General features: G+C 30.2%; 1 protein-coding gene across 1 annotated transcript; it reads left to right on the forward strand.

The window, feature by feature from the left end:
- Positions 1-7693: 7693 nt before the first annotated feature.
- On the forward strand, positions 7694-14283 carry Clk (circadian locomoter output cycles kaput protein Clock). The gene is made up of 12 exons (XM_015336104.2): positions 7694-8910; positions 10210-10254; positions 10325-10473; positions 10597-10688; positions 10789-10993; positions 11074-11169; positions 11265-11340; positions 11493-11731; positions 11814-12064; positions 12151-12579; positions 12647-12820; positions 12910-14283. The coding sequence occupies exons 1-12, from the start codon at positions 8870-8872 to the stop codon at positions 13366-13368; spliced, it is 2256 nt and encodes a 751-aa protein (XP_015191590.2). The 5' UTR covers positions 7694-8869; the 3' UTR covers positions 13369-14283.
- The last annotated feature ends 35 nt before the right edge of the window (positions 14284-14318 follow it).

Consider the following 14318-nt stretch of genomic DNA (forward strand, 5'->3'; position numbering starts at 1 on the left):
GGACTTATTTTCCTTCTTTCTTCGCAGTTTCACATCTAATGCAAGCTTTTTCTTTTAAATTCCTTTTTTTATCATGTCGTGTTATTCTTGACACCTCGATGATAATTTTTGGCAAGAGATGAGATTAAAAAAATAGAAGAAGAAGAAGAACAACAACAACAACAAAAAATAATAAATATAGATTAGGCTTACCAATTAGTATATCTATGTAATCTTATACGCGCTAAATATTATTATATTATATTGATCGTTTTAGACGAGATTATTAATCTTACGGAGAAGAAAAGATAAGAGAATAGAAGAGATAAACAAAAAACAAAAAAAAAAGAAAAAGAAGTGAATAATAATAATTCTTTCGAGTAATCCTATCGTAATTTAAACGAGAAGGTTTTACCCAACAAAACGTGCATCCTATTTTCAGCTAAACTAAGGAGATAGATTTTTTTTTCGTTAGGATAATAAATAGAAAATAATAGCTAAAAAAGTATTAAAAAAAAAAAAAGAAAAATAAACACATAAACCAACAACAAGAGAAAAATGGAAATACAAAAAGAGATTTTTTCGAGATTGATTGTCCTTGTGTCACCAAATATGCAAATCTTGATAAAAACATGCATCGCATGGATGAAATGTGTTTATTTGCGAAAGATTTATAGACTTTAATGAATTATTAAGAAAAGAAAAAAAAGAAAGAAAAAAAACACAAGGATTAAAAAAAATTAATAATAAAAGAACAAAAGTAAACAGACAGAAGAAGAATCCATTCAATCTTAAAAAGAAAAAAGAAAAAAAAATAAGAAAAAAATATAAACTTTAAACTCGCTATTTAGAAAAACGCTTTAAAAAAGTTTTTTAGCTTTTTTAAGACAGAGATTTCTTCCATAACCGACACCTCGCTGATTTCGCTAATAGAACGCGTTTATTAACAAATGCGCATAGTGAAGGCTCCTCACTCGCTTTTGCAGGTTCAATCAGTCTGACTATTGCTAATAATACTTCTTCGCCTTCTACTACTACTTCACGAGCCACCCAATCATATCTTATCGAAAAATCAAACGTTTACTAAAACGCTTTTTGACAATGAAATATATTTTTGATCTTTAAATTATCATACAATCAAATTCGTTTCAACCGAAAGATCAAACGTGTACAATATTTTAAAACTCTAAATATTTTCCAGTTAAATAATTAATGACATCATTTATTTATATATTTTTGTGTGTGTATATTTCTTAAATTTATTTCTAATCGAGCTTAACCCTTCCTTGGGTTGCACGCACGAGTTAACTCGAGCGGCGTTGTATTCTAATTTTGTAGATTAATTTTGTATTTTTTTCATTTTTTGGCCAAGACAATACTCTAAATTGTGTTTTTTTACATAGAAAAAAATTAATTTTTTCGGTCGGTTTTTTTCAAAAAAATTGTGTGTTAAGTATTAAAAAACATATTTTTTTAATAGTTACACAAAAAAATATTTCAATCGCGTGATAAATTGTAAACATTGTCAAGCGTTTTCACACGAATAGGTTATTCGATAACGTAACCCTTTTTTCCTCTTTCAAAGTACGATCTTGAAAACGAGTACACGCGTTACTAACAGATTTCCCAAATGTAAAGAAATATTTTATGATTTTCTATTTCTTTTTTTCTCATTTTTCTTTTTCGGCAGCATCGGTGCCTTTAAAAAAAAAAAAACCTTGCAAGCCTGCCCTACACTATCATCCGGAAAATGGCTTGATGTCTTCTTTTTAACCTATGCCACCCTTCCATCCTTTCGTGCTCTTCCGACACGATAACACAAACATCGCTAACATCACCACCACCCCATTATTATGTTACCACCCTTGACTACAAGTTTTCGAAAAAGAAAAAGGTAAAAAAAAGAAGTAAAATTAAGATCGAAGGATAGCAGATAAGAAATAAAAAAAAAGTTATGTAAGCAGCACATGTGTGTAGTGTTTGCGTGCGTGTGCGTGTGTACGTGTGTGTATATACATGTACATAAAATATATATATACATATACACATTTGAACAGCGAACGAGAATTGAACAAATCGAAAAGCCAAACGTGTTTTTTTTTGTTTTTCATTTGAAAGAAGTTCATCGAGAAAATATGAAAAAGAATGAAGGAAAAAAATTGGTAAAGTAAAGAAGAATCGACGAAAGAAAAAAAGGAGATAGGAACGAAGAAGACATTAAATGAAAAAAAAGAAATCAAGATTTAATACATTAAGATCCATGAATTTATAAAGATATTTGTACTTTAAGGATTAAACAAAATGAAGAAAAAAAAAATCAAGAGACAATTTTTTTCCAGGAAGTATAATATGTGAGAAGAATTGAGATTTAAAGAAAAAAAAAACAAATAATAAAATAAGGAAGGAAAAATTACTAGACACTTAAAAAAAAAAAAAAAAAAAAACTAACTGTACGAAAAGTTCGGGGGGAAAACAAGGCCGAAGAATCCCGAGGGATTCCGATGCTCCTATTCGTGGAATGATAAAACGTCTAACGTACGAAATATAAACGAATATTATTATTAACTTAAAAAAAAAAAAAAAAAAAAAACTACTACTAACTCTTAAACGCGAAGGAGAGGAGTAAAGGATGACGAAGAGACAAACTCAAAAAAAAAAAACAGAAATAAAAATAAAAAATATATAAAATAAAATAAAATTATATAGAAAAGCAACGAAATAAAAGGGGGGAAGGAAGGAAGGAAGGGAGAAAAAAACAGAAAATAAATAATTAACTAATTAAAATTAATTAATTGATTAATGAAATAATAATTAAAATAAAATAATAAAATGGCTCGCGTGTCCTCGGGCTCCTTCGGATCGTCGCGTCTTCCGACAGTGATCTAAACTATTAACATGTAATCCCTTAACGTTATATTTTACCGGCGGTGGCACACGAATCAACGGCGAGTGCACCACTCAAGGACATTCTTCTTCTTCTTATTCGATATAAATAAATAAATAATTAATTAAATAGCGTCCGTGCGTGATGGTTGAGCGCTTTACTCAAAAATGACAATGACGACGCTGCCCGATGAAAATAAAAATGAAAAATCATTGTGTTAGTAGTTGGTGCACCCTTCGCCGTAAATTCATGCGTCGCGCTTATTAAAACCGCCGGTCCAGTTTGTGATATATTTAGTGAAAAAAAAAAAACAAATTAAAATTAAAACATTTAAAGTAAATAAAAATAAAAAAAATAAAAAAATAATAAAACATTTAAGGAGGAAGAAAAAAAAAAGAAATAAAATGAAAAAACTAACGGAGTGGTTGTTATTCGAATTAAAACGGGAATGAAAGGAAGGGATGGGTAGGAAGGGACGGATAGAAAAAGTGAGAATGATAGAGAAGTATGAAAGGAAGAAAGAGAAAGGTAGGGAAAGAGAGAGAGAGAGAGAGAGAGAGAGAGAGAAAGAGATAAAATAAAAAGTTAGGGGTAGCACAAGAAAAAACGGTTTTACAATTACGAACTGAACACACTCGCAAGAGCATCTTTAAATAAAAAAAAATAAAATACTTTACAACACGCGAATACATCGAAGATCGTTGATATAACTTAAAAAAAAAAAAAAATGAAAAACAAAAATAAAAAGTAAATTAAACAAATTAAAAGTGTGTAAAGAAGGAAAGAAAGAGAAAAAGAGTAAAAATAAGTAGTACGAGTTTTAATTTGTACGCACACACGTCTGAGATTATTGTTCGATCGTTTCCTCGCTAATAATAACCAAAAGGAAATAAAAAACGAACAAATCACGCTACAAACGTCGTAACACGTTATTTAAACAAAACAATCGATTATAATAATACTCGTAAATTATTGTCACATTGATATTCTTATCCTTTTTTTTTTCTTTTTCTAATATCTCAAAGAAATAAGAGAAAGATGAAATGCGAGTTTGTATCGATTTGATTTGTCCGCTCAAACGATTTTGATATGGTATTGTTGAAATAAAAATAATAAAAGAAAGAGAAAAAGAGAGAAAGAAAGATTTTATATTGAACGATTGCAAATATATAATTTTTTATATGACTCTCACACACGTACATATATATACATATATAATAAATTAAAATAGTGTAAAACTGATGGTACTCTTCTCGCTTATCATATAATCCGAATAATTTCTCAGCGTGTTGTGTGCGATACTTGTTCGATTATCTATTTAAAAAGAATGATAAAAAAAAAAAATAAAAATCTTTAGGTATTGACATTGCGTGAGACAGAAAATGAATAAGAATAAGAGGGGGATTTAATGAAAAAAAAAAGAAAAATAATAGAAAGAAAGAATAAAAGTACGATCAAAATTGTTCTCTCTGAAATGAAAAGAAAAAGAAAAAGAAAAGAACGATAGAAACGCGTATTATCGATAGTCGCGACGGTGGAGGGATAGTACGAGGATTTAGAAAAAAATAAATAAATAAAGAAACTAAAGAAAATTAATTCTAAGAAGGACGTTTAACACCCGATTAACACCCACGGCCTAAACCTGTCTAAAACACACAAGCATACATACGTACACACCTTAACAGAAGACAGATATTATACTAATTACACTTATACAGAGTTTAATACATAATGAACATTTTCAAAATGACAGTGCACACTATATAATATTGTAATGTTATTTTTCGAATCTAGGAATTAAATGTAGATAACGATATATATATATGATATGTACGTAAGTATATATACATATACATATATATTTACGATATATGTACACTATGATGACACAGTAAAACTCACATTCTACTCTATATACATTAAAAACACGTTTACACGTTATTATTACACATCGAAAAAAAAGAACATAGCCAGCCGCAACGATACGTAAAGAAATAATAAGTGAATTGAAAAATAGAAAAAAAAAAAAAAAACAAGAAGAACAATGCAAAAAGGGATGATATTATGAAAGATCGGTTTCATAAATATCTAACTTTTATTATAATCGAACGGAAAGTATCTATGTATGTATATTTTGCGATTACGTCAATGAACAAAAAAAGAAAACCAAAACAGTTCAAATTCAATTTGTCAGTGTCGCGAAATAATAACAAAAAAATATAACAAAATGACGTCGTATCCCCACAAAGTGGCGCCAAGTTGCAGCCAATATTTTTACCAAGTTTTTTTCGAACGAACGAATGAACGCGATCGAATTATCATTTCGATGAAAGAATTTTAGGATGCAACTTTGCGCTGCTTTTGAAAAATTTAGGGTTACAGGATTGATCTTCTCGTTGATCGTAAAAAAAAAAAAAAAGAAAACGATTACAACAAGAACGATCGAACGTCGATAGAAAAACAATTTCGATTTCGATTTCACTTACTTAGGGGAAAGAGAAATGAAGGTAACAAAAAACTTTAAAAAGGAATTGTCACACGAAAATATGAAAAGAGAAATGAAAGAAATCGTAATAATAATAATAATAATAATAATAATAATAATAATAATAATAATAATAATAATAATAGTTATTATAATAATAAAACAAAATGAAAAATAACTAAAGAAAAAAATGAAAAAAAAAAGAATAAAGAAGAAAAAAGAACCTTTTTTCCCCTAATCCCTCCTTCCCCCTCTCCTGTCGCGTACGTCCTCCCTCCATTTTTCGAATTGTCCTTCGAACTTTTTAGCCGCCCTAGCGATGATAAAACTATAAAGTTCGAGCTGTGTAACGGGGTGACGAGAAGCGTAAGAAAATAAATAAAGAAAAAAAAATAAGAATAAAAATAAAAATAAAATAAAAATAAAAATTAAAAATAAAAATAAGTATAAATAATATACAAAGAAAATGAGAGGAAAGAAAGGGTGAAAGAGATTGAAGATGCGTATTTATTATAATGTGCATCCGCCGCGCGTTCTATTCGACGAAATCTTTTTGTAACAGATTTAAACATGTAAGGTATTACACCGATACGATCATCCGTATTGCGTTCGATAAGTTGTGGAAGAGTGAAACGATAGAAATAAAATAAAATAAAATAAATTAAAATAAAATAAAATAAAGTAAAATAAAAAAAAATACAAGTGAAGAAGAAGAAGAAGGAGTAGAAGAAGTTCATTGAGAAAGATTGGAGAGAGAGAGAAAGAATGAGAGTGAGTGAGAGAGAGAGAGAGAGAGAGAGAGCGAGGATAGGGACGACTTTCCAAAAAAAAAAAAAATAAATATATAAAAAAGAAATAAAATTTGGAAATCGTCGAGATATATGTTATTATACACTTATATTTGCGGCTAAGCTGAGAAAACGATGATGATGATGATGATAATGATGATGATGATGATGATGATGATAATGACATATTGTATAGACTTGATTTTTTCTCAATCGTTTTAAGTTTATCGTTTCAAACGAACACTTGTTATTAGGATATTTTTGTTGTACGTATATGCTGGCATGTTGAAGAAGTAAGAAGGAAATAAAAAGAGGAAGAAAAAAAAACGTGGGTGTGAGAGGAATTAAATAAAAAAAGAAAGAAAAGGAAAGAACGGAAGAAAGAAAGATAGAAAAAAAAAATAGAATAAATCGTCGCGAAACTGGTTTGATAAAATCTTTCTATTTTTGGAAACGTACAAGCTAATCGAATTCACAATTCGTGTCAACGTTGATTTTTTTTTTTTTTTTTTGAATAATTTTTAAACCATGACTTTTACTGATAATGAACAAAATATTCTTCCGGTTTTTTTCTTCTTTTCTTTTTCCATTTTTATTTGGCTAATTAACGAAAAGACGATATTTTTATTAATCGTTCAATCGTGTTAGTTAAAACGAATAATTTGTACGTCGCTTTTAATAGAAAGAACAAGAGAAAGTGAGGTAAAGTAAGAATGAAAGAAAGATAGAGATAAATGATAGAAGAAAGAGATAGGATAGAAAGAAAAAGAGAGAGAGAGAGAGAGAGAAAGGGAGAGGAGATACTGTGTATTATGGACTAGGGGAAAAATAACATTGTGATGTTTATTGATGAAATATGTCAAAAAAAAAAAAAAAATAGGCCCACTGGTTGAGGCCCGACATTTCTGAGTACACTATAAATAATAAACATTATGTAAAATTTACTGAAACATACGACGAGATACTTTTTTTTCATTTCCATATCCTTGACCAAAATAACATTAAATATTATACTTTTTTTTTTTCATATCAATAAATATGAATCAATCAAATATTTTATATTTTAAATAAAAGATAAACAAAAAATTAAATGAGTGCATCGTTGATTGTAAATTCCGCGTTTAAGCGGTAAATGCATCGAGTCGTACAGTAAAATGCATTCGATTGGTTGTCGTCGTAGTTGATCGGTTATGTGTGATTCATACTACACGCGAACTCATACAAATTTCTAATTTACAATGAATGATGATCTCTCTCTCTCAGATCAACCAAGTAAATCAATTTCAAAATGATGACCATAAACGACATAACTACTTGAAAGAGAGAGAGAGAGAGAGAGAGAAAGAGGTAATCCTATACATTTGATTGATCATGCGCGTTAGAAGTGTTCGATCGCATTGTATCGCATCGAAAAAGACCACGGACAGGTTTAATTTCATTGGTCAGTTTCTAAGTGTGTGCACTCATGCGCTAGAAACCACGAGCCATCGACTAAGCAACAGCAGCAGTTTTATCTGCAGCGTCTGCGCACTTGCATCATATGACAAGTGCAATTCATTTTTGCTGATGATTGCGTTCTCAATCACGATTGGACGACCAGAGATTTGTTTTGTTAATTTTTAGCATTTATTTTTATTATTATCATTATTTGAATTATTATTATTGAAACCTGTTTAATAATTATAAAATATAATTAGTTAGTTGGAAGATTGAATTCGTGCTTAATAGAAATTACAACTTGGTATCTAAAGAATTTTGTAAAATTCCATGGAAATTAACATTTTTGCTTGTCTACCTGGAATAAAAAAGAAATAAATAAGAAAATTTGTTTTACAATGATTTGGAAAATTGGACAATCCTCATCTTGGGTATTAAAGGACACTTTAGGGTTTTTAATACGAGCGCTGCGATCGTTTCTAACAGTGGCGTAACCATGACGCATTAAGGTGAGGAAAGTGCGTTAGGTGAAACTAATGGTTGTTGAGTGGTTTGTCCGGAGGTAGTAGGTAAGGATTGAAAAGAGATAGATAAAAAAATACGGAAAGAGAAAGAGAGAGTTATAAAGAAGGAAAGGAAGAAATAAATACGAACAAGAGAAAGAGAGAGTGAGTGAATGTGTAAACGAAACAGAGAGAGATTGAGAGTAAGAAAGAGAGAGAGAGAGAGAGAGTAAAACAGGTATAGAAGGCTAGTAGTAAAAGGTGAAAAGCAGGAGAGTCTTGTTTCATTGCTCGAAGAAAGGGTGAAAAAAAAAGAAAAGAAAGAAAAGGTAGGTGTACGTTCGCGCTTCGAAAAATGTGGCGGTGCTGCCGGTGGAGGAGCCGCCACCTCGAAGAAGACAACGAACCGACGAGGAGGAGAGTTACGACGACGACAACGAAAACAACGAGGAGGATAAATATTGCTGGAACAACCGGGACGTGTATCGAACAGGAGGAGGACGAGGAAAATAAAAAGAATATAGATTTGCAAGATCTAACGAACAAGATATTCACGTGGAGAACACATTACTCCTATTTGAGAATACATAATAACAATAATAATAATAATAATAATAATAATAATAATAATAATTGTTCGCTGGTTAAGTCTTCTTATCAATCGTAATAATCGCTAAACTGTTTATAACTCAATCTCGTCAAGAAAAATATTACGTTTTTACGTGGGGAGCAAGTTTTCAATTAGACAACAACAACAACTATTTTGGATTTTAATTGACAACAACCCTTTTGCATGGCGAATTATACGCGGGAACGTTCCTCCAGACAATCCGAGTGAGTTGTGATTATTTATTTTGATTGTAAAAAATAATTAAGGCTTTTTCTTTTCATATTTATTAAATCTTGATCATATTTTCTCTTTCGATATTATACCGATCATCATCATCATCATCATCATCGTCATATCATCTCGTTTATTACGAGACGACGGGAATACAGTGCAAGTAGTTTACGCCGTCCGTCACTAAACCGCTGTGTCTGACGACGAACGTCTATATTCACTTTGTCTGTGTCCCTACTACTACCATAACTCACTTTTCCTCGATCCGATCGAACGTGAAATCTCGACCCGAGAAATAAATACCTACACACCGCATTCCATCTCTTTAATGTTATTTCTTCCTTTCCTTTTTTTTATCCTCTTTTTTTATTTCCTATATCTCGCATAGAGAAGAGATTAAGAAAAAATTGCAGATTATTTATATCGATATCTTGTTATATCCATTTACTATTCTATCGTTGTAATTTCATTCAACTTAATATATTCGATCGATAGTCAACAATATTTTACACTTGTTTGACTATTGAACAACTCGGATCAATTCGTTAACATATGTGTTAGATTATTCCCTACTTTATAATCAATTATATTTTCGATATCGAAATATTTCTTTTGATTTATATCGATTTTTTTTTATTTCTTTTTATTATTATTCAATTAATTCTCGAATTTTTTCCATTAAATGATTTTTTTTTTCGATTGTCAATACTTTCGTTAATTATTTATGATAATAAATAATAAAGATAGTATTATTTACAAACGTTCGGTAATTTTCAAGGATTACATTCGTTATGACAATTACGGTTATTGGTTCATGCTCGCTTACGTTAACACAAACGTTAATATAAGTACGTAATACGTTTTTGTTTTGCAATTGACAATTTAAATCGTAACGAATAATACTAATTATTTCCATATGTTTACGCTCATTCAACATTCCATAATTCGTAATTTACTTTTGTCCATTATCATAAACTGAATGATATGCACTTGAGAGATTATTCCATTTAATTAAACGATTTCTCTCTTTCGATTAAGTATGACGTATGTCACCACGTATGACGTAATAGTATACCACACAACGATGTTGACTTTCTTGTATATGCCGATATGCGGTTGATGACCTTCTCAACTTGTCGAAGTAAAATCAGATTTCTCATTTATCTCTTTTTCTTTTTTTTAAATTATATTCGATACGTTTAATAATTAAACACAAAGAAATATAAAATATAATATAATATTAAGGAATAATGATTTATAATTTTATATATAAATATATTTGCATTATTTAGTGATACCATGGACGATGATATCGATGATAAGGATGATACAAAACGGTAAGCGGTATTTAATAATTCGCGCTAAAATCAAAGAGATAATTATTTTCATTTTTTATTTTTAATTTAGAAAGTCACGTAATCTCAGCGAGAAAAAGCGCCGAGATCAATTCAATATGTTGGTGAGCGAGCTTGGAAGTATGGTGAGCTCAAATACAAGAAAAATGGATAAGTCCACGGTATTGAAATCAACTATCCTATTTTTGAAGAATCACAACGGTGCGTTTAACAAAAATGCAATCGTTTCTGTATTTAAATGAGAATAATTATGAAAGAAAAACCCAAATAATTTTTAACCAATGGATGATTAAATTTAAATAAAATATTATTGTATTATTACAGAGATTGCTGTTAGGTCTAGGGTACATGAAATTCAAGAAGATTGGAAGCCATCTTTTTTATCCAACGAAGAATTTACTCATCTTATTTTAGAAGTAAATAGATTGACATTGTTATGCGTTTTATATAGAACTATTATATAGAATTTTCGCTTATATAAAATAAACATAACAACAATTTTGTTGCAATTAACAGGCTTTAGATGGATTCATAATGGTATTCTCATCTAATGGACGTATTTATTACGTTTCCGAAAGTGTTACATCTCTTCTCGGCTATTTACCAAGTGAATTAGAAAACACTACTATATACGATATTGCTTATCAAGAGGATCAATCTCATCTTTACAATGTCTTACTTAATCCCAACAGTATAAGGGATCGATGTACCGTTAAAAAGGGTACGTTTAAAACAATAATAAATTTATTTAATCAACAGAATTTGTAATAAAATATGTTCGATCATTTTTTTTATTTTTAGAGGACCAAGTATCCTTTACATGTCACATCAAAAGAGGGGGATTTGATTATCAAGAAGATCCTATTTATGAACTCGTTCAATTTATTGGATACTTTCGTAAGTAAATTTTGTATTTTTTTAATATTCATTCGTACGTAATTAGATAGAAGAGAATAATAATATTAATTATTTAATTATATTCTCGAATGAAGGTTCTGACGTGGAGACCAACATGGATAATTTAGTTCCTAATTCAAGGTTTAACAATATGTCTGGATCCGATAACAAGTAAATCTATAATTTAATTTTTATCTCACATTTGTTTTTACATATATATAATACATAAAAAAAAAATAAAACAATATAATATATCATTACGATACATATGTATATGTATATTATTTATATATATATGTATATATAAATTATATTATTTACAGAATGGTTTTTGTTGGAACAGGCCGACTACAGACACCGCAGTTGATACGAGAAATGTCGGTCATGGACAGCACAAAATCTGAATTCACTTCTCGGCACAGTCTTGAATGGAAGTTTTTGTTTCTAGATCACAGAGCACCACCTATTATCGGATATCTACCTTTCGAGGTGCTAGGTACTTCCGGATACGATTATTATCATGTCGATGATTTGGATAAAGTCGTCACTTGTCACGAATCTTGTAAGTCATTTAATTAAAAATCCTAGTACATTTTTTTTTTTTTTTTAATTTCAACGTTTCCCTATGAAAAGAAAATTTTCAGTAATGCAGAAAGGTGAGGGTACATCTTGTCACTATAGATTTTTAACGAAGGGCCAACAATGGATATGGCTACAAACTAGATTCTTCATAACTTATAATCAATGGAATTCGAAACCAGAATTTATCGTTTGTACGCATCACGTTGTCAGTTACGTCGATGTCATGAAAGAAATGCGCAAAGATGCTGGTACTAATTTTAATAAAACGTATACCCAAGATGTAGTTCTAATGCCGGTTAAACAGCAACAACAGGTTGTTAATAATTATTATTATTTATTTCTCTATGTAAATTATCATTCGATATTTGTTTTAAAGTAATTGATTATTATTATTATCAGGTAACTACAACTTGCCAAGTACCTATGACACAGTGGCCAACAAAAGTGTCGAAAAGTTCTAAAACTATAACGAGTAGTTCAATGTCTCGACGTCTTGGTGAAGGATCGGACACATCTTCAATATCAACGTCATTAAGAAGTTCACCGCATTCGCAAATAACGAAACACGATTCGAGAACTAAAACAGCTTCGGTCAGTAGTTCGGTAGCTTCTCAACCAATGCCCATGGAAAGTTGTCAACAACAACAACAGCAGCAACAACAGCAACACCAATCGCAACAGCAACAGCAACATCATTTAGGAGATGATCAATCCTGTATAAATTATATGGAACCAACTCAATATGCTATGGTCAATCTTCAACCTGTTGTAACAGCGGGTTTTGCTACACCATCGGCATCATTGATTCCTAATTTACCAACCCACGAGGTATTAATAATATTCAAATAACAAAAATGAAATCAATTGTGTTTACTCAAATTGTTGCTTGTTTTAGATATTACACCAACAAGGTATCGTTATGACGCCTGCGCAAAATCAAATACAAGACGAATTGCAACGTAAACACGAAGAACTTCAACAATTGATCGTTCATCAGCAGGAAGAGTTGAGAAGAGTGTCGGAACAATTGTTCATAGCAAGATACGGAATTTTATCGCCTCTGCTTAACGTTAGTACAATTTTAACATAATAAATATTATATTAATCATTTGAAATTTTTATAATAATATATATATACAAAAAAAATTATAATTTTAGTCGGGAATTTCGTACAATACGACAAACACGTGCCAACCAACGAATCGATGCAATACTACCGCAAACGTTCAATTACCGTCATCTACTAGCGTACAAGGTGTAAATATGTTGTCGTTACCGATCACTGTGCCAGTACCTATAGTGCCAACGGAATTATTTCCACATGCCTTACCGGTCAATTCTGTACCACCAACGGTTTCCGGAGTGACCCATGTTAGCGTTAATACTATGATTCAAACGCAACAGTCTCAACAACAGCCATCGCAACAACCCCAGCCACCGCAACAGCAACAACCCCAACCCCAACCCCAGCATCAACAACAACAGGGTCCATCCAATCAACCAGATGGAAATCCGGCAGAATTCGTGCCTTTTCAAATATGTCAGCCACAAACAGATATACTTTACGGTAATATCGAAGTGCCAGGTGGTCAACAACCAAGATCCTCTAAAAATTGAAACCCCTGTTCGTTCGTACGTTTCAGTGAAAAGTTCTGTTGACAGAAAAAAGTAATTCTTTTTTGTAAATCTACAATCTGTGTTTGAAGAAGACTTCAATTTTCTAGGAGATAATAGAAAAAGAACGTTTCTTTGTTTTTTAAGTATTCTATAATGAAGGATCAGAATTCTCCATGTGAAAAGTACAAAAAGGTTTATTAATTATTAGAGTTTGGTGAATGGAGAGACATAATTTCTCCTTAAACGAACGTTAGATTATTATTATTATTATATAAGTATGTCAGTAATCGTAACCATTAATATATTACTAATGAAAATGATATTGAAATTACGATCGATATAATATAATACAACGATGTGCATTATTATTAATAATACACTGTATTCATATATATATATATATATATATATGTATATCAAATGACCCTATTTTTTTTCTATCGGGTTTCATACAGGGTGTAAATGTTTTTAATTGCGAATTAGAAAGACACAAATCTAATTACAGTGATAAGGATAAAAAAAGTAATATATTTTGTTGTATTATAAGTAAGTTGTAAGTAATATATATATATATATGCATATATACATATATAATAATGATAATAATGATTTTCTTGTATATCCACCAACACTTAAAAATACGACCATTGTACCATAATTTATTATATATGTTGCTGTTAAAGTGTCTGATTCAATTGTTTTATGAAATAACTAGATATTGTATGAATTAACAATAAGTGTCTAGTTATTATATATACATTAGTATATATACATAGTTGTTATATATTATATATACAACATAATTCCATTATGCGAACAAAAAATCACTTGTTGCAGTACGTTTGACATCATCCGTGACATTTTGAATTACAAGCTATTCTCTTTTTTAAAATAAAGGTACCCTTTTGTCTTTTATTCGTGAATACAATGACAGCGAGAAAAGCCCTAAA

Source organism: Polistes dominula, unplaced genomic scaffold (assembly GCF_049000335.1).
Source record: "Polistes dominula isolate Pdom_NZ unplaced genomic scaffold, Pdom_raw_medaka contig_82, whole genome shotgun sequence".
In the NCBI taxonomy this organism is placed as follows: domain Eukaryota; kingdom Metazoa; phylum Arthropoda; class Insecta; order Hymenoptera; family Vespidae; genus Polistes; species Polistes dominula.

Excerpts from the sequence above, each read along its gene's own strand:
- Clk (XM_015336104.2), top strand. The coding sequence starts at position 8,870 with ATGGCGAATTATACGCGGGAACGTTCCTCCAGACAATCCGA. Across the intron at positions 11,341-11,492 it reads ATGTCTGGATCCGATAACAA|AATGGTTTTTGTTGGAACAG; the intron begins GTAAATCTATAA and ends TATTATTTACAG. Across the intron at positions 12,821-12,909 it reads TTTTATCGCCTCTGCTTAAC|TCGGGAATTTCGTACAATAC; the intron begins GTTAGTACAATT and ends TTATAATTTTAG.